The sequence below is a fragment of the Martes martes genome (assembly GCF_963455335.1).
Source record: "Martes martes genome assembly, chromosome: X".
Classification (NCBI taxonomy): Eukaryota; Metazoa; Chordata; class Mammalia; order Carnivora; family Mustelidae; genus Martes; species Martes martes.
In genome coordinates this window covers 76,824,595-76,850,910 of record NC_137897.1, presented here as the reverse complement: position 1 = coordinate 76,850,910, position 26,316 = coordinate 76,824,595, and the positions used below count along the sequence as shown (strand labels likewise).

The window sequence follows — 26,316 nt, the reverse complement described above, 5'->3', positions numbered from 1 at the left end:
CAATTTCTGTATTTTGTTTTGTTCATGGATCAGGAATCATAGGGTATGAATGGGTATAGAGGGGATACATGCCTTTGCAGGTGTCAGAAATTCACATATTCAATTTATTTGCTCTAACATGCAGATTATGCCTGTAACCACTAGGCATGTTGGGTTACATGTAAGCACACTATGCCTTCTTGGTTTGATATTGTTGGACTTAACCAAATTCACCAAAATTCAGCTAATTAAAACAATTATAAATGCATCTTTCTGGGTGGCTCAGTTGGTTAAGCATCTGCCTTTGGCTCAGATCATGATCACAGGGTCCTGGGATGGAGCCCCATGTCAGGCTCCCTGCTCAGCAGGTAGTCTGCTTTTCCACTGTCTCAGACCCTCCCCCTTGCTTATGCTCTCTCTCTCTCTCAAATGAATTAAAAAGCTTTTGAAAATGCATCTCTATAAATGGCCATTGATAATGGGATAAATTAATAATATACTATATGAAATGTTATTAATGAAGTCATACATTCAATGTCTGGGTTTAAAAGTTTTATACAATCATGTACTAAATCATTTTCTAAACTTGAACATATGCTGCTGTTTCAGTTAATACAAATCGATAAGATCTTATTTATGCTAAGAATTTTCAGTAGTCCTCTGAAATACTTTGCTGTTCACATGGAAAAATGTACAACTTCTTCACCATTCATATTACTGTGAAATACAATTCAATTTGGACAGAAACATTATCACTGACATCTTCAGAGAGCTTAGAGAAGATATTGCACTGATAGAACCAAAACAGGGAGCTATGAAACAAGAACGATCGTTGAATTGTACTAACAGGAAAGCATGTTACATGCACTGGAGAAGCATGAATATGCACACGTGTTTGTGCTTTTCATTAAATTTGAATGCCTTCAGGTAGATCATGCAGACTCCAGCAGTTAGGATAGACACTACAACTTCCTACTGTTTCATACTCAAAGCTTCATAGACTTCTGTTACCTGACAGGTGTAGTGGAAATAACAATGTAAGAGAGCTGTAAGGACAAGAGATAACAGTCAGGGAATATACTGAAGTTTATGTGTCTAGAAAGGAATGCTTTCCTAGACCATATCCACAAAAACTTAAGCAAACAAACAAACCAGCCACGTTACTTAAATAGAGGAAGTTTTTAATTACTCCCTGACACTTGTTTTCCAGCCGTGGCAACCCAGTTCCCTAAACAGTTTTGCTGTTTGCCATCTATGTGTATTTATGCTGTTCCCTCTGCCCTTCTCTTCCTTCTTGGCGTAGTTAAATCATATTAATTCCTTAAAATTTCTCTCAAGCATCACCACTCCTTCTTGAATCCAATCTTACTCTGATTTTTTATTCCATTGACTAAGCTCCCCAGACAGTAAGTTCCTTGAAGATCATGACTCATTCAATTTTATATCCCCAAAGCCCAGTAACACAGAGTACACTGGCCAATTTTAGGGCTTTTTAATACTCACCATTTTGGCCTGAAGATCAAGCAGTTTTCTCACCCGAAATGGTTTGACTAGAAAAGGTAAAGCAAAGTACAACACATGGGGCTCAGAATAAAAACAAACTATGTGGCTCATATAGCACCTTCTTACAACACATCAAAAATATAAACACCCTGTTCAGTTAAACCAGTAAGCAGATGCTCTAATAGTACTAAAATACAATTCCCACAAAATCTTGACATAGAACTAATGCTACTAGTTAACTTTGTAAAGGCCAGTACAAATGCTAATTCTACAGAGTAAACGTAATACAACTGGAATGAAAATACTCACCATTCTCTTTTTTGGTAAGTAAATATAACAAATGGCAGACATAAGGGCACTGTTAAAATATGAAAAATTTAAAAAGAAAAATGACAATATATCTTGAACAGAGTGGCAACACATTTTCATCAAATGTCAATCTTCTACTGATTAAGTAAAAAGGCTTCAGGATTTTGTTGAACAATAGTTCTAAAAGCCTCCGTTTTTCATACTACAACATAGTGGTAAAAGCCAATATTGTTCATTGGTATCTCATTATACCATTTTAAGGTACTTTTGGAATATAGAAACATTGCAGACAATTTGAAAAACAGAAAAAGATCCTCCAATCTAACAAAAATTCATGTATTCCCCCCTCCAGTAGTCCATATTTATTATGACATAAACTTAAAACTTTTATCTTGATTCCCCACTTAAAAGCATTTTCCTGGGACGCCTGGGTGGCTCAGTTGCTCAAGTGTCTGCCTTTGGCTCAGGTCATTATCCAAGGGTCCTGGGATAGAGTCCTGCGTCAGGCTCCCTGCTCAGCAGGGAATCTGCTTCTTCCTCTCCCTTTGCTCCTCCTCCCTGCTTGTTCCCTCTCTCTCTCTCTCTCTCTCTCTGATAAATAAAATCTTTAAAAAAAGCATTTTCCTGGGCGCCTGGGTAGCTCAGTGGGTTGAGCCTCTGCCTTCGGCTCAGGTCATGATCTCAGGGTCCTGGGATCGAGCCACCCATCGGGCTCTCTGCTGGGCAGGGAGCCTGCTTCCCCCTCTCCCTCTACCTGCCCCTCTGCTTACTTGTGATCTCTCTCTCTCTGTCAAATAAATTTTTTAAAAAATCTAAAAACAAAAGCATTTTCCCAAGTTGTTTGGTCTTCAAATGATCATTTTCAATGATGTTAGTATTCCAGGGAGTGGATATACCATAATTTAATTAACCATTTAGCTCTGTTTCGCAAATAACATACATGCAACAAATTTGTTACTTAGGTTACTGAATGATTGGTTCCTTTGTACCGTTTCATTTTGAGGGTCCACTTGTTGAGGTTTTATTCTAGACCATGGGTCAGCAAACTACAGTTCATGTTTTAGTGAATCAAGTTTTACTGGAACATAGCCACAGGCATTCATTTATGAATTATCTATAGCTGCTTTCTGACTACAACAGCAGAGCTGAGTAGTTGTGACAGAGTAACAGTTGTGACAGAGTTGTGACAGACTCTATGGCCCACAAAGCCTAAAATATTTACTATCTGGCTCTTTACAGGGAAAGTTTACCACTACCTGTTCTAGAAAAAAACATAAGAGAAAATCTTTATGACCAGAGGGTAGCAGTATTTCTCTTTCAGAAAAGAAAAGGATAGCCACAAAATAAAACATAAAAGAAAAACCCTCCATAAATTAGAGATCATTAAATTAAGAACACCTGTTTATCAGACAAGGAAATAATCTATCATAGTGATGAGTAAACAACCTGTGGATCAAATCCAGCCCAGCACTGGTTATTATAAATAAAGTTTTATTGAACACTGTCTCAGTTGTTTATGTATTGTCTATAGCTGCTTTCACACTACACCAGTGGAGTAAGTAGTTGTGAGAGATAGTATGGCCCTTACATATGAATATTTACTTCCTGGCACTTCAAGAAAAAAATTGCCAACACTTGCCTTAGATGTTAGGATATCAAAAAAGTAAATTATGTAATGGAACTAGGGAAGACAATGAAAGCAAAGACTTTCTTTATACAAATTTGTATCAAGAATCTAAACTTTAAAGTCCAAAGTACAGCATTCTATATTGCCTATCCTCTACTTAGAAATGGTTTCAGATTCTGGACATACTTGTAAGAAGCATGAATTTAGATACAGGATTTTTTTTAAAAAGAGAAGAATATATACTATGACCAAGTTTGATATATCCTACACAAAATACAGTTAACTATCAGTAAAAAACTCACAACCTTTCATCCCTAGGATATAAACCATTAGCAACACAATTTGTCATGTTGGATATAAAATGAGTGTCACACAATCACTTGCTCTAGGCTCCAGCATTGTAGTAAATCTGACGTTCTCTTTTAATCACATCATACACATCTAAGACTTTACAATTGCCTTTCTGACAAATAGTAACCACTGCTTCTGAGTCACTAAAGAGTCAGGCTCCCACCAAATTACATGAAAATGACTTTAAGAAGTAACACTTCTGGCATGTTATTAGAAGTAACACTTCTAAAAGTTAGGTTTCCTACTTCTTGATCAGGGTGATATTTATACAAACGCATTCAGTTTAGGATAACTAATTGAGCTGATCACTTATGATACAAGCTATTTTCTCTACATATATCATACCTCAATAAATATTTTTAAGAGAGACAGAAAAAGGGTAAAGAAAAAAAAAGTAGGTCCCCTTCCCTCTTGCCAAACTGAGCAAGAAACTCATCAACATCATGAAAACTATTCAAATATACTGCAACTGATTTGACAAACATTTATGAGTATCTTCCATTCATTCATTCATTCATGAAACAAATATTTATTGCACAGTGACTAAAACAGACAAAAAGGCCTGCTCTTATGAAGTCTACATTCTAAGTGCTATGAATAGTGTTACTAATTCTTGGGTTATAAAAGGCTCAGTCCCTACCTAAAAGATCTCAGTCTCAGTCTATTAAACTATTACAAGAAAGGGGGAAACATGCTTTTAGTATTTCTCACTCTTTACAAAGTATGCTTAAATACAGAATTCATCTGTTCTGCAATTTGGTTTATCAATAAAAATAATACGAAGGACCCCTCCCCCTACTCTCTCTCTCCCTCAATTAAATAAATAAAAAATCTTAGAGGCGCCTAGGTGGCTCAGATGGTTAGGCATCTGCCTTTGTCTCAGGTCATGATTTCCAGGTCCTGGGATTGAGCCCCTTATCGGGCTCTAGGCTCAGTGGGGAGTCTGCTTCTCCTTCTTCCTCTTTCTCTGCCTCTCTCTCTCAAATGAGTAAGTAAAATCTTAAAAATAAATATATAAATAATCTTAAAAGGAAAACATGAGGTTAAGAGAGATGTCAAAGTTAAGGAGTCAATCACATACTACTCATCATTCATCCATTCCTGTGTATCACAGGGTAAGCAGGAGAGATGAGCATCCTTACTTTCTCTTGCTACTTCAAGGTACTACTCTTTCATTTTTGTATACAAAGAGACTTCCTTAGTCCACCCAACCTCACTTTCTCCAACCAACCTACACCCTATCTATTCACTACTAACCTCTCAGTAAATTCCAAAAATTCACACAGGGCTTAGGGATCTGATCCAGTCTTCCATTCTAATCCTAATCCCAATAACATGCCAGAATATTTTAATATCTATATCAACAAATCACCTTGGCCTTAGAACTTACTGACCTTCTCACCTGACTACCATTTATAAAAATAATGTATATTAGACAACCCAAATGACCCTACCTTTCTTGCCAACTCAGCAATGTTTTTTTTTAACCTTGTAACCAGTTGTTTAAGTACATTTCTGAGCTGGCATGAAAGCAAAGAAACTGCAGTTCCCAAAAACAAAGTTTAAAAGGAAACACTGAATACTGAACAAGCTCTCTCCCTAAAATTTCTACCAAACCTTATAAATCTTAAATTTATAGCTTTAATAGCTACAAAAGGAGGTAGGAGCTGGGTAGCTGATGGTAAAGCTTAGGGCCCACCCTGGGAACAGGCACACCTGGGTGGCTCAGTTGATTAAGTGACTGCCTTCACCTCGGGACATGATCCCAGGGTCCTGGGATCAAGCCCTGCATCAGGCTCTCTGTTCAGCAGGGACCCTGCTTCCCTCCACCCCTGCCTGCCTCTCTGTCTACTTGTGATCTCTGTCTGTCAAATAAATAAATAAAATCTTAAAATGTATATATATTATAAAAAATAGTTCAGGTGGTAAATTTTAAGTTATGAAAAAATGTAACAGGTTAAAAAATGAAGCACTGATATGTGCTACATGATTGAACCTTGAAAACGTTATGTTACGAAGCCAGTCATAAGACTACATATGATTTCATTTATATGATATGTCCAGAATACACAAATCTCTGAGACAGAAAATAGATTAAAAATAGGCAAATCTTTAAAGACAGAAAAAAGATTCGGTGTTATTTAGGAACCTCTGAATAGGAAGATAGGGGAATGATAAAGGGTTTGGGGTTTTTGAAGTGATGAAAATGTCCTAAAATTCACTATTCTCCTGGTTACATATATATGTGAACATACTGAAAGCCAGTTGAATTGTATACCTTAAGAGGGTAGATTGTATTATACATGCATTACATTTCAATAAAGCTGTTCTTAAAAAGTATCCAGAAAGAAAAGAAAAAATGACAGATTACAATTAGACTGACTCAACAACTGTGGAAAGGAGCCAGTGGAATAATATTGTCAATGTCCTGAGAGAATTTAACTGTTACCCTAGAGTTCTACACACAGCAAAACCAACTTTCAAAACAAAGGCATTGTAAAGACATTTTCAGACAAAGACAATTTACTAGCAAAAGATTCTCACTGAAAGAATATTCTAAAGTATATATTTCTACACAGAAAAATTATCTCAGATTGAAGGTCTAAGATACAAAAATAAATAGTAAGCAAAGATATTGGTAAATATATAGGCAAATCAAAACAAACACAAACTGTGAAGATAATAATGATGCCTACTTTACCTGTATGTGGAGAAGGATGGAGAAGAACCAGCTAGAAATAAAACCAGACAATAGCATGCAATCTGGGAGGGCTGTGATCAAAGCTAAAGCATTCTAAGGTCCTTGCCTCATTTAAGATTAAGGTAAAGATACTGGCTACCTTTACACCCTAAGAAAAACCATATTAGGGCGACTGGGTGGCTCAGTCGGTTAAGCCTCTCCATTCGGCTCAGGTCATGATCTCAGGGTCCTGGGATCGAGTCCCACATCGGGCTCTCTGCTCAGGAGGGAGCCGGCTTCCCCCCCACTCTCTGCCTGCTTCTCTGCCTACTTGTGATCTCTCTCTCTGTCAAATAAATAAATAAAATCTTTTAAAAAAAGGAAAGAAAAACCATATTAGAAATTAAAACTGAGGGGGGAGGAGTCAAGATGGCAGAGAAGTAGCAGGCTGAGAGGACATCAGGTAGCAGGAGATCAGCTAGACAGCTTATCAAACCATTGCGAACACCTACAAATCCAACAGGAGAGCGAAGAGAAGAAGAGCAACAATTCTAGAAACAGAAAATCGACCACTTTCTGAAAGGTAGGACTGGCGGAGAAGTGAATCCAAAGCGAGGGGAAGATAGACCGCAGGAGGGGCCAGCTCCCGGCAAGTGGCAGAACAACAGAGCACAAAATCAGGACTTTTAAAAGTCTGCTCCACTGAGGGACATCGCTCCAGAGGCTAAACCGGGGTGAAGCCCACGCAGGGTCAGCGTGGCCCCAGGTCCCGTGGGGTCACAAAAGGATCGGGGGTGTCTCAGTGTCGCAGAGCTCCCAGGTATTAGAGCGAGGAAGCTGGCTACAGAGACAGAGCCGAGGAGTGAGCTCTCAAATCGGGGTTACCTCGAACCGTAATCCGTGGCACAGGCCACTCCTCTGTGAGTGGGGACCCCACAAGATACGGGGAGACACCCCCTGGAAGAGCTCAGGGATCTGCGGAGTTCGGAGACTGCAGGTGGCCTGTGTGCCAGAGACAGAGACGGTTGGTCACAGGCTGGGTGAGCTCGGAGCGCAGCCGGAGGCCAGGGAGACGGGAGTGATTGAGCGCTTTTCTCTGAGGGCACACAGAGGAGTGGGGCCCCGAGCTCTCGGCTCCTCCGGGCCGGAGATTGGGAAGCCGCCATTTTCATTTCTGTCCTCCGGAACTCTATGGAAAGCGTTCAGGGAATAAAAGCTCCCAAAAGCGAACCCGAGTGAATTACTTAGCCTGGCCCCTGGTAAGGGTGGTGCAATTCTGCCTCGGGCAAAGACACTTGAGAATCATTACATCAGGCCCCTCCCCCAGAAGATCAACAAGAAATCCAGCCAAGACCAAGTTCACTTACCAAGAAGAACAGCAGAATTCCAGAGGAGGAGAAAGCAAACCATGGAATTCATGGCTTTCTCCCCATGATTCTTTAGTCTTGCAGTTAATTAATTTTTTTAATTTTATTCTTTTTTCTGCTAAATTTTTTTGACTTTTACCCTTTCCTCTTTTAACGTTCTTTAACTAGTTTATCTTCACAATACCTTTCATTAAAAAATAATAATAATCTTTTTTGAACCTTCATTATTATAGTCATATTTTATTCTTCATTGTACCTAACTTTATTTTTTGTATACACATAAGGCTTTTTCTCCTAAAAAATTTGGGGTACAACTTCTTCTAATAGATCAAAATATACCCTAAGTCTAGTTGCGGGCTTGTTCCAGTCTCCAGCCCAAGCAAATTTTCTCTACTTTCTTTTTCTTTATTCTCCCAAACAACCCACTTTATCAACACCTTTTTTAGAAATTAAAAAAAATTTTTTTTCATCTTTATAAGCATATTCCACCCCTTCATTGTGTTTACCCTCATATATATATTTTTCATTCTTTAAAATTTTGGGAGGTAGTTTCTTCTAAGAGACCAAAATACTCCCAAAATAAAGTGGGTGACGCTGTTCTAGTCAGCAGTCTAACACATATATATTTTTTTTCTTTTTTATATTTTTTCTTTATTTGTTTTCTTTCATTAATTTTTTTTCTGAACTTCTTTTTATCCCCTTTCTCCCCCCATGATTTGGGGTCTCTTCTGATTTGGTTAAAGCATGTTTTCCTGGGGTCTTTGCCACCCTTTTAGGATTTTATTTGCTCCTTCACATATTCTTATCTGGACAAAATGACAAGGCAGAAAAACTCACCACAAAAAAAAGAACAAGAGGCAGTACCAAGGGCTAGGGACCTAATCAATATGGACATGGGTAATATGTCAGATCTAGAGTTCAGAATGACGATCCTCAAGGTTCTAGCCGGGCTGGAAAAAGGCATGGAAGATATTAGAGAAACCCTCTCCGGAGAGATAAAAGCCTTTTCTGGAGAAATAAAAGAACTAAAATCTAACCAAGTTGAAATCAAAAAAGCTATTAATGAGGCGCAATCAAAAATGGAGGCTCTTACTGCTAGGATAAATGAGGCAGAAGAAAGAATTAGTGATATAGAAGACCAAATGACAGAGAAAGAAGCTGAGCAAAAGAGAGACAAACAACTACTGGACCACGAGGGGAGAATTCGAGAGATAAGTGACACCATAAGATGAAACAGCATTAGAATAATTGGGATTCCAGAAGAAGAAAGAGAGAGGGGGAACAGAAGGTATATTGGAGAGAATTATTGTAGAGAATTTCCCTAATATGGAAAAGGGAACAAGCATCAAAATCCAGGAGGTGCAGAGAACCCCCCTCAAAATCAATAAGAATAGGTCCACACCCCACCACCTAATAGTAAAATTTACATGTCTTAGTGACAAAGAGAAAATCCTGAAAGCAGCCCGGGAACAGAAGTCTATAACATACAATGGTAAAAATATTAGATTGGCAGCAGACTTATCCACAGAGACCTGGCAGGCCGAAAGAACTGGCATGATATATTCAGAGCACTAAACGAGAAAAACATGCAGCCAAGAATACTATATCCAGGTAGGCTATCATCGAAAGTAGAAGGAGAGATAAAAAGCTTCCAGGACAAACAAAAACTGAAAGAATTTGCAAACACCAAACCAGCTCTACAGGAAATATTGAAAGAGGTCCTCTAAGCAAAGAGAGACTCCAAAAGTAATAGATCAGAAAGGACCAGAGACAATATACAGTAACAGTCACCTTACAGGCAATACAATGGCACTAAATTCATATCTCTCAATGTATATGAGTGTATATGGGCTAAATGCCCCAATCAAAAGACACAGGGTATCAAAATGCATAAAAAAACAAAACCCTACAAGAAACTCATTTTAGACCCGAAGACACCTCCAGATTTAAAGTGAGGGGGTGGAAAACCATGTACCATGCGAATAGACATCAGAAGAAAGCTGGGGTGGCAATCCTTATATCAGATAAATTATATTTTAAGACAAAGACCATAAGAGATGAGGAAGGACACTATATCATACTCAAAGGGTCTGTCCAACAAGAAGATCTAACAATTTTAAATATCTATGCCCCTAACAAGGGGGCAGCCAACTATATAAACCAATTAATAACAAAATCAAAGAAACACACTGACAATAACACAATAATAGTAGGGGACTTTAACACTCCCCTCACTGAAATGGACAGATCATCAAAGCAAAAGATCAACAAGAAAATAAAGGCCTTAAACGACACACTGGACCAGATGGACATCACAGATATATTCAGAACATTCCATCCCAAAGCAACAGAATATACATTCTTCTCTAGTGCACATGGAACATTCTCCAAAATAGATCACATCCTGGGTCATAAATTAGGTCTCAACAGGTATCAAAAGATTGGGATCCTTTCCTGCATATTTTCAGACCACAATGCTCTGAAGCTAGAACTCAATCACAAGAGGAAATTTGGAAAGAACCCAAATACATGGAGACTAAAGAGCATCCTTCTAAAGAATGAGTGGGTCAACCAGGAAATTAAAGAATTGAAAAAATTCATGGAAACAAATGATAATGAAAACACAATGGTTCAAAATCTGTGGGACACAGCAAAGGCAGTCCTGAAAGGAAAATATATGGCGATACAAGCCTTTCTCAAGAAACAAGAAAGGTCTCAAATACACAACATAACCCTACACCTAAAGGAACTGGAGAAAGAACAACAACGAAAGCCTAAACGCAGCAGAAGAAGAGAAATAATAAAGATCAGAGCAGAAATCAATGAAATAGAAACCGAAAAAACAATAGAACAAATCAACGAAACTAGGAGCTGGTTCTTTGAAAGAATTAATAAGATTGATAAACCCCTGGCCAGACTTATCAAAAAGAAAAGAGAAAGGACGCAAATAAATAAAATCATGAATGAAAGAGGAGAGATCACAACCAGCACCAAAGAAATACAAACAATTATGAGAACATACTACGAGCAACTCTACGCCAACAAATTTGACAATCTGGAAGAAATAGATGCATTCCTAGAGACATATAAACTACCACAACTGAACCAGAAAGAAATAAAAACCTGAACAGACCCATAACCAGTAAGGAGATTGAAACAGTCATCAAAAATCTCCAAACAAACAAAAGCCCAGGGCCAGACGGCTTCCCAGGGGAATTCTACCAAACATTTAAAGAAGAATTAATTCCTATTCTCCAGAAACTGTTCCAAAAAATAGAAATGGAAGAAAAACTTCCAAACTCATTTTAAGAGGCCAGCATCACCTTGATCCCAAAACCAGACAAGGATCCATCAAAAAAGAGAATTACAGACCAATATCCTTGATGAACACAGATGCGAAAATTCTCACCAAAATACTAGCCAATAGGATCCAACAGTACATTAAAAGGATTATTCACCACGACCAAGTGGGATTTATTCCAGGGCTGCAAGGTTGGTTCAACATCCGCAAATCCATCAATGGGATACAATACATTAATAAAAGAAAGAACAAGAACCAAACAATACTCTCAATAGATGCTGAGAAAGGGTTTGAAAAGTACAGCATCCCTTCCTGATCAAAACTCTTCAAAGTGTAGGGATAGAGGGCACATACCTCAATATTATCAAAGCCATCTATGAAAAACCCACCGCAAATATCATTCTCAATGGAGAAAAACTGAAAGCTTTCCACTGAGGTTGGGAACACGGCAGGTATGTCCATTATCACCACTGCTATTCAACATAGTACTAGAAGTCCTAGCCTCAGCAATCAGACAACAAAAAGAAATTAAAGGCATCCAAATTGGCAAAGAAGAAGTCAAACTATCACTCTTTGCAGATGATATGATACTATATGTGGAAAACACAAAGACTCTACTCCAAAACTGCTAGAACTTGTACAGGAATTCAGTAAAGTGTCAGGATATAAAATCAATGCACAGAAATCAGTTGCATTTCTATACACCAACAACAAGACAGAAGAAAGAGAAATTAAGGAGTCAATCCCATTTACAATTGCACCCAAAACCATAAGATACCTAGGAATAAACCTAACCAAAGAGGCAAAGATTCTATACTCAGAAAACTATAAAGTACTCTTGAAAGAAATTGAGGAAGACACAAAGAAATAGAAAAATGTTCCATGCTCCTGGATTGGAAGAACAAATATTGTGAAAATGTCTATGCTACCTAAAGCAATCTACACATTTAATGCAATCCCTATCAAAATCCCATCCTTTTTTTTCAAAGAAATGGAACAAATACTCCTAAAATTTATAAGGAACCAGAACAGACCTCGAATAGCCAAAGGAATACTGAAAAAGAAAGCCAAAGTTGGTGGCATCACAATTCCGGACTTCAAACTCTATTACCAAGCTGTCATCATCAAGACAGTATGGTACTGGCACAAAAACAGACACATAGATCAGTGGAATAGAACAGAGAGCCCAGAAATAGACCCTCAACTCTATGGTCAACTAATCCTCAACAAAGCAGGAAGAATGTCCAATGGAAAAAAGACAGCCTCTTCAACAAATGGTGTTGGGAAAATTGGACAGCCACATGCAGAAAAATGAAATTGGACCATTTCCTTACACCACACACGAAAACAGACTCAAAGTGGATGAAGGACCTCAATGTTGGAAAGGAATCCATCAAAATCCTTGAGGAGAGCACAGGCAAGCAACCTCTTCGACCTCAGCCACAGCAACTTCTTCCTAGGAACATCCCCAAAGGCAAGGAAAGCAAGGGCAAAAATGAACTATTGGGACTTCATCAAGATCAAAAGCTTTTGCACAACAAAGGAAACAGTCAACAAAACCAAAAGACAACTAACAGAATGGGAGAAGATATTTGCAAATGACATATCAGTTAAAGGGCTAATATCCAAAATCTATAAAGAGCTTAGTAAACTCAACACCCAAAGAACAAATAATCCAATCAAGAAATGGGCAGAGGACATGAACAGACATTTCTGCAAAGACACTCAGATGGCCAACAGACACATGAAAAAGTGCTCCACATCACTCAGCATCAGGGAAATACAAATCAAAACCACAATGAGATACCACCTCACACCAGTCAGAATGGCTAAAATTAACAAGTCAGGAAATGACAGATGCTGGCAAGGATGTAGAGAAAGGGGAACCCTCCTACACTGTTGGTGGGAATGCAAGCTGGTGCAACCACTCTGGAAAACAGCATGGAGGTTCCTCAAAAAGTTGAAAATAGAGCTACCCTATGACCTAGCAATTGCACTAATGGGTGTTTACCCTAAAGATACAAACGTAGTGATCCGAAGGGGCACGTGCACCCGAATGTTTATAGCACCAATGTCCACAATAGCCAAACAATGGAAAGGACCTAGATGTCCATCAACAGATGAATGGATAAAGAAGATGTGGAATATATATACAATGGAATACTATGCAGCCATCAAAAGAAATGAAATCTTGCCATTTGCAACGATGTGGATGGAACTAGAGGGTATTAGGCTTAACAAAATAAGTCGATCGGAGAAAGACAATTATCATATGATCTCCCTGGTATGAGGAAGTGGAGATGCAACGTGGCAGGCTTGGGGTGTAGGAAAAGAATAAATGAAACAAGATGGGATCTGGAGGGAGACAAACCATAAGAGACTCTTAATCTCACAAAACAAACTGAGGGTTGTTGGGGGGGAAGGGGTCGGGAGAGGGTGTTGGGGTTATGGACATGGGGGAGGGTATGTGCTATGGTAAGTGCTGTGAAGTGTGTAAACCTGGCGATTCACCAACCTGTACTTCTGGGGCTAATAACACATTATATGTTTATAAAAAATTTAAAAAATTTAAAAAAAGAAATTAAAACTGAGAGAAATTTATATGTTTAGTAATTCATTAAAAAATAATATACCCATGACATGCTAGCATAAATGACATATTCTATGAAAAATAACTGTATCTGCTAAAAGAAAAATAGTAAGAAGAGTGACATTGTTGTACATTTTTACATTAAATATTTAGCAAGTTAAAATATGCTAAAAGAACTTATACAAGATGTATAACTTACTTCCGAACTAGAATAGGGGGAATCAATCCAAAAATAAGAGAGAAAGAAGGGAAAAGGCAGAAAAAAAGCAGATCATTTAGAAAGCTCAAAATAAGATATTTGAAAAAAAAGTTTTTAAAAATAAGATATTTGAATTTGTTCCTATTATTTCAATAATCACTACATAGGTAAATAAACTAATTCTCCAGGTTAAGGAAAAATCCTCAAACAGGATTTAAAAATAAAATCTAGTTATATGCTATTCAAAAGAGGCATCTATGGGATGCCTAAAACAAAAAGCATTTCTAACAACAGAGTTACTCCATGATCACAGGTTTGATTCATCAGAACAGTAAGAAAACTCTAATTGTGTACACACCTAATAACAGATTCAAAATATATGGCAAAAATTGACAAAACTTTGAAAAAAAATTGACAAATACTTCACCGTGGGAGATTTTCAACATTTTCCTTCAGTAATTGGTAGATGCGTAGCAACAACAAATCCATAAGGAAACAGAAATTTTCAGTTCCAGTAATCTTCATTTCCTCACTCTACTTCAACAACTCTCACCCCATGGTCACTCTGAATCTTGTCATTACATTGAACCATCCCCTCCTGAAATCTTAAACTTCAAAGCTACAATTTCGTATTAGTCCAGCTTTTAATCCCACTATATACCGTGACAATCACCAAGGCATCCCAATCCTCAGCTGTATGTTATGTTCCCAATCTGCCATCTTCTGTCTTCACCTTCTTCCCTTTTCAGTCTCAACTCCCTGGTCCTTCAGCCCAATCATTCTCATGCATCCTTGTCCAACCCTAGAGGGACTGCCTGTCCTTGCATGTTAGTAACATCACATATCCATGTTCTCTAATCACATCTGGGCCTTCAAAACTTGTCTTTAATCATCTCCTCTTCCCATCTCCATCAGGAGCTATTTCAAAATTTATACTGTCTCCTCAAATATATTTTATCATCCTGGGGCGCCTGGGTAGCTCAGTGGGTTAAAGCCTCTGCTTTTGGCTCAGGTCATGATTCCAGGGTCCTGGGATCAAGCCCCACATCGCAGGGAGCCTGCTTCCTCCTCTCTCTCTGTGCCTGCCTCTCTGCCTACTTGTGATCTGTATCTGTGAAATAAATAAATAAAATCTTTAAAATACATATTTTTTATCATCCCCTCCTCATTGTTAGCAGAAGACTTTGCCTCCTACTTGAGTGAAAAATTGAAAAAAATATCACCAAGACCACTAGGCAGGAAATCCCTCAATTGTATCCCTTACTGACCCACACATTTATTACCATCAACGCCCACCCTTTTTGCTTGTCAGGAGAGGTATCTCTCTTCCTATAGAAAGCAAACTCCTATAGTTTTTTAGAAATTTTTTTAAAAGATTGTATTTATTTATTTGACAGAGAGAGAAATCACAATTAGGCAGAGAGGCAGGCAGTGAGAGAGGGGGGGATGCAGGTTCCCTGCTGAGCAGAGAGCCAGATGCGGAGCTCAATCCCAGGACCCTGAGACCATGACCTGAGCCAAAGGCAGAGGATTAACCCACTGCACCACCCAGGTGCCCCTAAATTCCTATAGTTCTAACTCTGATTGCTAGTCTTATTTTGCTACTTCTCCTCTATACTCTCACAGAACCCTGTGCATTTTATCATAGGATTTATCACACTGTACTTATCTTCTCCCCTGCTACATTTAAAAGATTTTCCAGGTTAGGGACGCCTGGGTGGCTCAGTCGGTTAGGCGTCTGCCTTCGGCTCGGGTCATGATCCCAGGGTCTTGGAACTGAATTCCGCATTGGGCTCCTTGCTCGGCAGGGAGCCTGCTTCTCCCTCTGCCTGCTGCTCCCCCTGCTTGTGCTCTCTCTCTCTCACAAATAAATAAAATCTTTAAAAAGATAAAATAAAATAGGGATAGAAGTATATATTTCATAAGGTTTCAAGAGGTTTAAATGGGTTAAAACCACATTTTATTAAGTGTGTATTTTGTATTTACAGCACATGTCAGTTTGGCCCAGCCATATTTCCATTGTTCACTAGTCACATGAAATTAATGGCTACCATTCTGGACAGCATAAGTACAGAAAGTAGTAGGTGCTCAATAAATATTTTTTAAAAAGTAAGCTCTACACCCAACATGGGGCTTGAACCCACGACCCCAAGATCAAGAGCTGCTACTGAGTTCTACTGACTGAGCCAGCCAGGAGAGCCTCAATAAATAATTTTTAAAGAATACTGGTGTCAGAACATAAAGAACTTTCAGAATGCCAGGACCAGAAAAAAAAATACTTTACATAGTCTAACACTTTTTTTTTACATTTTAACATCTCTGAAAATAATAATCTTATAATTGATGTCATCTGAGAGTTTCAATGACAGTACTATTTTGTAGTGGTTCATAAGATAAAGATGAATCTTATAACTGATGGCATCTTAGAGTTGATAAAATAACTGTGTATATAAAGCACCTAGTACCTGGCATATAAGCCTCACATAAATTATTTATTATGGCTTACTCATATTTCCATTCCCAATACTAAATTCACTGTCAGGCATAGTACACAGTTAATAAATATTCATTAAGTGAACTTCTACAGGATACCCCGTGACCTTTGTACATCTAAATCCAAATACATTATATGCCTTCCAAAACTACCTTCTTCTCACAAACTTCCTTTTATGGTCAAAGATACCATCATTCTGGGCCATACTGACTTAAAAACCTCAGATCTTTATCTCTTGACCCTTCCCTTAATCCAGTTTAGTGATCAGATCCTGTCAATTCTTCCTTTATAACTTCCCCCCCAATTTGCCCTGAGAAACTTAAAAATGCTTATTAATCCATTAAAAAATAATAAACCCATTACATGTTAATATGACATATTTGATGAAAAACTGTATTTTCCAAAAAAATGACTAGAGTAACATAGTTTTACATTTCTAAATTCTATTTAATGTTTCCGACTTAATAGAATACAGCTGGATTCTCTGCTTTAGCACTAAACCTGCTATGTTGTTTTAATTGAAGTACATGAAGACAATCCAGCCTCACACAGATAGGTCTAATTGGAAAAGAAAGCAATATTTTAGTAGCTTTTTCAGAAAACTGTATATTAGTCTTGATAAATGGTAGTCTCTTAAGGGTTAGCCACAATGTAGTATCTGAAACCTTACCAATGGACTCTCTTTGTAGTATTCCATTACAGTTCATTGCTATATAAAATTAAAGTCTACTGAAAACAATGTTAAATAAATATACACATACATACATAAAATTCATTGATATATCTTTCATTGTGAATTGATCTTTGATCCATGCATAATTTTACAACATCATACTTGGTCATCTGGAAAATATTGGTTCATTAAGTTACACCAACCTTCCAAATATTGACACATTTCATTATACAATATCTAAAAATCACATTCATTAATACTGTTACCAATTTCATTTGAAAAGTTTAAGTATTGGTAAGTTGTCAAGTTCACAGTGGTAGATACAAATTTTCCAAACTCATAATTTTCACTTGAAAGCTCAAATCTTATCACTGACAACAAATACTGAGTCGTTTTCTTTGAAATGACAGGCTGGCTTTTCATTTTTGAAAAAAACATCTGCCAAATACCCATGTCTGGATAATCATAGTTTATATGTCAGTCATTCTTGCAAGTAAAAATGGTATTCCATGAAGAAAGCAGCTAGTTTAGCTCACAACTCAATAACACAAGTGCTTTTCCTGAGGACAACTGCAGTTTAGTATACAGAAGGGATTTATTTATACTCCCCACTTTATCACACAGAATATTAAAGACATGTCTCAAAGGCTCAAATTTAATAAAATTAATGAATTTTTACTGCTTCATTTGGGACACTGAGAGAAACTAGCTTTTTAAAAAAAAACTATAAAAAAAACTATATATAAAAAAAAACTATAGTGAAGAATAAAATGACCACTAATACAGTTTGGCCCCACTGCCCTGATTCTTGCTAAGGCACCAGCAGTTTTATTCACCACTACTTTAGCGCTATCAGTGCAAATGTCAACTCAATGAAAATACCAGATAATATCTTGATATTGCTATGAAACTGTGCTACCCAGGTGCCCCAGCACTTCGAGTCTTCTACAGCACCTAGTACAATGTAAGAAACAGAATGAAAACATCAGTTTCATAGACCATGATTCACATGGTCTATGAACTACTGATGGTCCTTGAAAGTCTTCCAGGTGGACAGTAGATTGATTTCTTAGAGTTATTAATGTTTTCAATGGGAATAATTATGCTATTTAATCAAAATCAGCCCATTGGCATCTCATCAAAAGCAATCCTCTCTTTCTCATTAATTCTGATGAGGTTTTTACAGCGTTAATCAAGAAAATGTAGAATAAGTGACCCATAGGACCTGTTGAAGTGGTTTTAGAGAGAAAAGATGGCAATCATTGCTCTAAATTAGCAGAGACTCCAATGTGGAGTCAATTCTATCCGTAACATTTTTATTTCCTTAAAAGAAGATATAAAGAAATATGATAAAAACATTTTATTTGTTAATATGAGAGGTGCAAGGGTGTTTGTTACGTTATGCTTTCTTCTTTTCTATATGCTTGATGTATTTTAAAATAAGGAAAAATGCATTGTGTGGCTCTTTGAAGTATACACGGTAAGTCAACATACAAGAACATGCCATTTGACTGATACATGATGTTGTCCAGTTTTTACTTACCAGTGCATCATCTTGCAATGAAGCAAAAAAGAAGCCATAGAGCAAGTTAATTTGATCCTTGTGATCAATGAAGTCAAACATTGCAACCAGCCAACGATAAAAAAGTACCTATTGAGAGACAAAATGCTTATCTTTAGAGAAATATAACTGGCACAGGAGAGAGCTTAATTCCCCACTCAGGGCTGTTTTAGAAGCTTCTAGCACAAAAGCAGGATAATAGGTTTTATTTCTCAGTAAAAATTTCTGCTTGAGCAAAGTCCCTGCATCAAGCTATATTGTTCCAAAACTACAGCCTTTGCACAAAAGGCCACTGCCATTACTCCGTAAGTGGCTATTCCTTACCAGCCCTTAAGTGGTTCTGAAGGGCTTATCATCAAACTGTTTAAAAAGATTACCTTGGTGCTACCAGAACACTTGCCCACACAAAGCCAGGAGACCGCCTTAACCACAGAATCTTCTGATATTAGAGTTGTTGGAATCATACACTTCAATATCCGAGTGTTTACAGCACTCCCTAGAAAGCAAACTCCAAATTAAACTACATTTTAGAAAATTGGTTGTTCCTTTACTATTATTCACTTAGTCCTAAAATCTCACTTTATACTGAAGGCAATAAAAAAGTAGTATTTGATATCTCTTATCATCTTTACAAAACAGTTTCAAACAAAAATGTATCTTTAAGTTCTAATATAACAATAAAGCAAATTCTTAGGCTCTGTATTTCTATTTAAAAAGGAAGGATGACTACAAGGTTTCTTTTTGGCATGATGAATGTTTGGGAATTAAAGAGTGGTGATGGTTGTACAACTCTGTGAATATGCTAAAAAATATCCTGAATTGCATGCTTTAAAAGAGTGAATTCAGGGGTGCCTGGGTGGCTCAGTGGGTTAAGCCTCTGCCTTCGGCTCAGGTCATGGTCTCAGGGTCCTGGGATCGAGCCCCACATCGGGCTCTCTGCTCAGCAGGGAGCCTGCTTCCCCCTCATTCTCTGCCTGCCTCTCTGCCTACTTGCGATCTCTCTCTCTGTCAAATAAATAAAATCTTTAAAAAAAAAAGTGAATTCTATGGTATGTGAATTATACTTCAAAAAAAGTCTCAAGAAAATTTCAAGGATTTTTTTTAAAGATTTATTTATTTACTTCGGAGAGAGAGCACGCATGTCCCAGAGCAGGGGAAGGGCAGAGGGAGAGGGAGAGAAATCCTCAAACTGACTCCCTACTGAGTGCAGAGGCTGACAGGGGGCTCAATCCCAAGACCCTGAGATAATGACCTAAGCCAAAACCAAGAGTCGGATGCTTAGCCAACTGAGCCACCCAGGAACCCCAAGATTATTTCTTATTTTGTTATTATTTTTTAATGGCACAATAGATTCTGACTTATTTAAAACTATTGACAGACATCTTGCATGAGCTGGTTCATTTAAGAATAAATAAACTAAATAAATATATTTGTATTCTCCATCCCTCCCAAAAAGTGGGGAGGATAGCAGAATGGAATAGCTATACTTGGAATTAGCTAGCAGTAATAATATTTTATACTGGTCCAATCTTTCCATCATACTCTCTGGGCTTCCATGGTATTCTCCCACCTGTTAATAGAAGTGATGTTGCAAATAACTTTTTATACACCCTATATCAATTTCTGCTTATTAAGTCTTCAAGAATTAAATGTATATCTCATCAATATTTTTGGTATGTAAGCATTGTTTCATTTACATTATAATGTGGTGATCACAACCACTCACTGAAAAAACATTGTTCTCATCTTCTCATGCAAATAGAATTCTTAAAAACATCTTGGATCCATGCATCTTTAACCACTGTTTTACATGCATTACAGTGTGCTGATCACATCCATTCACTATAATAATACTGTTCTCAACTTCTGCAAGTAGCATTCTTAGAAATATATGTGACTTTAAACACTGTTTTATACGTATTATAGCATGATGATCACATCCACTCACTGAAATAGCACTGATCTTAACTTTGCCTGCAAGTAGCATTCTCAGAAACATCTTATACACATCTTTTTTTCCCCTGAGGGTAAAGACTCCTCTTTATTTTTTTATTTTTGAAATAAAAAGTGTGTAGGCAAGCCTGGGTGGCTCAGTAGGTTAAGCGTTTGCCTTTGGCTCAGGTCAGGATCCCAGGGTCCTTGGATCAAATTCCGCATCAGGCTTCCCGCTCAGCAGGGAGCCTGCTTCTCCCTCTGCCGGCTGCTCCCACTGCTTGTGCATGCTCGCACTCTCTCTCTCCAACAAATAAAATCTTTAAAAAGAAAAATGAATAAACTTTGCCAAACGTAAAACAAAAAAAAAAAAAACCTACCTAAAATCAAGAAGAAAAGAAAAGAAAAGAATTCTAGCTACACATCTTGACAAGCTGTGTGATCTTAGACAAGGTTCTTCAGGCATCTGAGCCTTGGCTTTTCTATAAGTAAAATGGGGATAAAGTATCTACCTCCTAGGGTTGTGAAATGGTAAATGTTCATCACTCAGCCTATGACTGACTATGAGATAGTAATTTCCCAAGGAACTGTACCTACTGTTATTATCCAGTCAAGGATAAGTAGGATGTTCCAGATTTCCTAGCTCAATGCTATATATTATAGACTCAATAAATGCTACTAAATTTTAAAAATTTTAAAAATAAAATAAAATGAAAAATAAAATTTATATTTCAGATGTACGTGATGATATGATATACATATACATAGTGGAAATGATTATTACAGCCACACTAATTTACATATTATCTCCTCATGTTGTTACCATTTTTTGTGTGGTGAGGGTACCTGAAATCTACTCTCTTACCAAATTTCCAGTATTCAATACAGTATTATTAACTATAATCATCATGCTGTACATTAGATCTCTAAATTTGCTCATGCTACATACATTCTCAATTTCTACCCCATCATTCTGCAGAGAAGGAAGAAAGAAGTGATGGCAGGTAATGAATCATAAGAATAAAAACTTCTGTATTCCATCATGGTTTCTTGTTTTCATTTTCTTTTTTCCCCCACTCCCATCCCCTAACCCTTCTAAAGTTTAAAACAGTCTGACCACTAACACTTCACACACGTACCAAATTCAAGGGGTGAATTCAATACAGACTCAATACTTACTTCCCAGTGACTTTTTAACTTCTAAAGTGTCTGAAGTCCTTTTGTACTTAATATGACATTTCAAACACACCTGTCCCTGAATATGAATTTCAACTTAGCAAAAGATCTACAGGTAAAGATACAGTGGTGACGGAAAATATCACAGAAATAACTAAAATGAGATAAATAATTAAGGGGGCCCTATCTGACATCATCAATTCCAGCTTAAGGGAAAAATGAAAAGTTAGAATAAAAAGCCAGAGATTATGTTTAAAATTGTCATATATAAGTTTCCAAGGCTGAAGCATGCATTTGCCACAAGACCTGGCAAACATCATGAAAACCTTTTAACCATTCATTTCTGAGATATCAAAAAAGAGAAATTCCAATATATAAAACACTTGTATATCCCATACATGTTTTAAGAGAAGGGAGAAAATTCTCAATAGACACTCATCAGTTAAACATGGGTTCCTGGGAAGATAACAGAACCAAACAATCTGAAACCACTTATAAGAGCCAATTCAAATTTCACTTTGTAGGAAAACACACAGAACTAATCTAGTAAAAGTAGAGAACTAAAATACCTGAGAGTCATATTTTGAATTCGGCTAGTAATGTGTTATTGCTTTAAAACACACACCCCTGCAAAACATGATGTTAGGGCATACACAAAAGAACCCAATATGCAAGACCCAGGAAAGAGTATATAAAGCATCAAGTTTTGATAGATGTCTTAATATTTCAAAAAAAAAATAACCAGTAGAAAACCCAGTAGCAGTATGATGCGGTATAAACACTAGAAGGGGAGTTAGGAGATCTGAGCTCCCCAGTTCTAGCTCTAACATTAAACAAGTCTCTTTAACAACTCTGGGTCTCTGTTTCCTCGCCTTTAAAATGAGGATAGATGTTCAAGGCCTAAAATACCTTCTGAGTCTGAAAAAATAAATAATAAGAATACTGGCCAGGTGTTCTTTCTTTCTAAGAACCTCTCCCTCTCCATTAAGTCCTCCCCAAGGCACTTAGAACAGGAAAGGAAGCATTTCCACAAAAGAAAAAGCATCTTTACTGTTAAAGTCAAACACAATGGAATGGAGACAGTTTCAAAAGGGACTTGCCATAGTAAGTGATCCTAAAAGCAATGAAAGAGACTAAGTGATCTCTTAAGCTGTCTTATCTATGCTTCTTAAGAGAAATACTAAAAATGACTCCCATGTATTTGGTGACAAGAGTCTATACATTCTATTTGTAAAGACATGTAATAACTAACCATTCTCAGTATATGTACACAGAAACTTCTGGTTCATAAGATAACTTAAACACAAAAAAGGCCCACTTTATGATCTTACCAGATTGGTCTTATGAAGAAAATAATACAAATAAAGTACTGCAACTGATTCCAATAAACAATCTATTTCAAAGTCTGGAAGGCAAAATTAATAGCAAACTGATGACAAATATATCCCCTTATCATACCGAATTTGCCATTGAGTGCCACATTTAATAGAACATCAATTTCTTCTGGAGCTAACCCATTCTTCCATGCCACATTTTCCACAGTTTTCAAGTGCTTTTCCAAGATTTTATCTTTACTCTGTGAAGTTTTAGCAGAATCTGGAAAAAGGAACAATATTAAATAGTGGGACCTTTAAAATTTTTTCAGTCCTCAACCCCAACAGTTACAACTTAGGATACTTAAAAGAAATAGCTTTTTTTTAAAAGTAGGGTCTACACCCACCATGGAACCCAACATGGGGCTTGAACTCACAACCCTGAGATCAAGACCTGTGCTAAGATCAAGAGCCAGACACTTAACCAACTGAGTCATCCAGGTGCTGCTAAACAAATAGATCTATGTTAAAAATGCCTTCCCCAAAACCTTTCAAAGCCTTTAAAATTCTAGAAAATTTAACAGCAATAGAGGAACAGCACCTTCCGTGAGGAAAACTGAATCATGTCCTGGCATCTCTGCTCTAAACTAACTAAAAGTACTGAACTTAGACTATAAGCAGATTCAATACTAGGACTGTAGTTCCCAAACTTCGCTGCAAATTGGAATCACCTAGGGAGCCTTTTAAAAATCCTGATGCCCAGACTGCATTCCATGCCAATAAAATCAGAATGTCTTACAGATGCCAGGCATCAGTGTTTTTTAAAGATTCCGAGATAAGGGGTTCCTGGGGGGCTCAGCGGGTTACAGCCTCTGTCTTCAGTTCAGGTCATGATCCCAGGGTCCTGGAATGGAGCCCCACATCAGGCCCTCTGCTCAGTAGGGAGCCTGCTTCCTCCCACCCTCTCTCCCTCCCTCCCTCTCTCTCTCTGCCTGCCTCTCTGCCTACTTGTGATCTCTGTCTGTCAAATAAATAAATAAAATCTTTAAAAAAAAAAAGATTCCGAGATAATCCCAATGTGCAACAGCTTGGAAACTACCTTGCCAAGAATTTTCTTTGTTGTTGTATCCCCAGTACCCAGCATACTGATATTAGGAAGCACTCAATAAATGCCTATTAAATAAAGAAAAGCATGAATTGAGCAAAAATATGCTTTCCTTTAAAAATCCATAAGAAAAAGTCTAGGACATTTTTACAGAAATAGAACTTTCATAAGGAAAATTATCTGTCTTACCCTTCTCAAAGTATCTCACTGCTATTTGCAGAGCATCTTCTCCTTGATCATCAGCATGTCCATAATCCTCTGGTGGACTGTCTTGTTCATCATTCAAGCTGCACTTTGAGTCATCCAGGTCTTCTTTTTCTTCCCCCGCCAGATTAGTCTGATAACTATCACTAACTTGCGAAGTCCTCTTTTGAGCCTGAGAGTCCTTAACTCTCTTTTGAGATGACATTACTGCACATACTCTATACAGAAACAAGTGCCAAGTTACCATTAAACAAACCATCCCTTTTTACTCCACAAAGACAGGAAGCATATCCACTTTGTATTCCCAACATTTAGTACACAATACCTAGGATACAAACAATACAGACTCACACAAACACAAAAACCCTAACAACCATCCAGGCAACAAAAAGGCTAACTTTCACAGAAGCCCTTGACCTAAACAGGAATAGGGAGAAACAACTCTCCAGGGTAATATTCACCAGTTGAACCGGACTTCTTGTGGAAAAAAATCAAGCACAAGCAACATAGCAAGTTCTCTTAAAATGGCTCTACCACAAAATCAAGTCCAAAACGAATCCGTCGCATACATTCAATCTTACTTTTTCCACTCACTACTATTTTCCTCCACCCCCCATTGATTTTGTTTTTAATCTTTTACACTCTCCACTTCATGAGTGCTAAGTTAAAACAGCTTAGTTCAAAAGTCAAACTGGTGACCAAACTAAGGACTCTCACAACAGAATCATTCCCCATTAATTAAGTCATTTATCCAGTAAATAATTATTGAACATCATCGAAAGCAAAGCAGTTTTAGTTACTAGGGATAAAATAAAACAGTCAAGGTCTCTGATCTCCTGAAACTTATGGGGGTAGGGTGGGAGGAGTGTGAGAGAGGGGAGTGACACCATCTGATTTAAGACTTTCTAGCTGCAGTGTGGAGAACAGAATGTTGGGAATCAAGGAGTGAAAACAGACGAATTTTTATTTTTATTTTTTTTTATTTTTTTAAAAAGATTTTACTTACTTGAGAGAGAGAGAGAGAGTGTGTGCAAGAGAGGGAATACAAGCAGGGGGAGTGGGAAAGGAAGAAGCAGGCTCCCAGCTGAGCAGGGAGCCCCATGCAGGGCTCAATCCCAGGACCCTGGGATCATGACCTGAGCGGAAGGCAGATAGTTAACCCACTGAGCCACCCAGGTGCCCTGAAGGTTTTTTTTAAAAATCCGTCAGGGGGCGTCTGGGTGACTCAGTCGATTAAGCGGCTGCTTGTATTCCGTCTCTCGCTGTCTCTGTCATATAAATAAATAAAATCTTTTTTAAAAAATAATTAGTTAAAATTTAAAAGCCTTCACCAGTCCAGAAGAAATATGACTGTAGTATGAAGTAGGCCTAAGATAGCGGTGGACAAGGTAAAAAATGACTGATACGTTTTGGAGATATACTGGGCAAGGCCGGGATAAAAGAACAGGATGTACGGAAAAGGAAAGAGAGGAACCCAGAAAGACTTAAGTTTTGGCTTCAAATGGGAAAAACTAAGGAAATCGTTGGAATGGCAGTTACTCAATCGCACGTCCCTAGAACATGAGGCCAGAGCTGGAGAGCGATGTGTGTATCTAACCCAATGGGAGGTTCCGAGTTCCAAGTAGTTTCCTGGGGTCCAAAAAAAGGACGGGAGAGCAGCTTCTCACCCCATCCAGCTGAACTGTCCCATCGCCTCCCAGAAACCCAGCCCCTCACAGACCGCCACTACAGAGAGCAAACTCGGCCAGGACGACCGACCCACTGGACAGTTATCTGAGCTGGGGAAAAAGGCCGATCCCTGCCACATCTTGCAGAAGAGTTGCTCAGAAATCAGGAGAGTCCCTCTGCTCTGAGAGTCCCCACTTCGCGCGGTCTTTAAAAGTAAAAGTACCTCACCTAACACACTCCTCAGTCGCAAAGCCTCAGGAATCCGAACGCCGCCTCCCGGATTC

At 37.9% G+C, this 26,316-nt stretch overlaps 1 protein-coding gene across 1 annotated transcript in view; it reads right to left on the bottom strand.

The window, feature by feature from the left end:
• CENPI (centromere protein I) overlaps positions 1 to 26,316 on the bottom strand; it is a gene marked incomplete at its 3' end in the record, with an annotated part of 41,661 nt that extends 15,345 nt beyond the window's left edge. The window contains exons 1-7 of the mRNA XM_080831290.1: positions 26,261 to 26,316; positions 24,350 to 24,582; positions 23,201 to 23,338; positions 19,012 to 19,130; positions 18,617 to 18,724; positions 1,792 to 1,840; positions 1,483 to 1,529 (exon numbers count right to left, since the gene is read on the bottom strand). Of these exons, the coding sequence (XP_080687416.1) occupies positions 1,483 to 1,529; positions 1,792 to 1,840; positions 18,617 to 18,724; positions 19,012 to 19,130; positions 23,201 to 23,338; positions 24,350 to 24,569 (681 nt within the window). The 5' untranslated portion in view covers positions 24,570 to 24,582; positions 26,261 to 26,316. The remainder of the gene's footprint in view (positions 1 to 1,482; positions 1,530 to 1,791; positions 1,841 to 18,616; positions 18,725 to 19,011; positions 19,131 to 23,200; positions 23,339 to 24,349; positions 24,583 to 26,260) is intronic.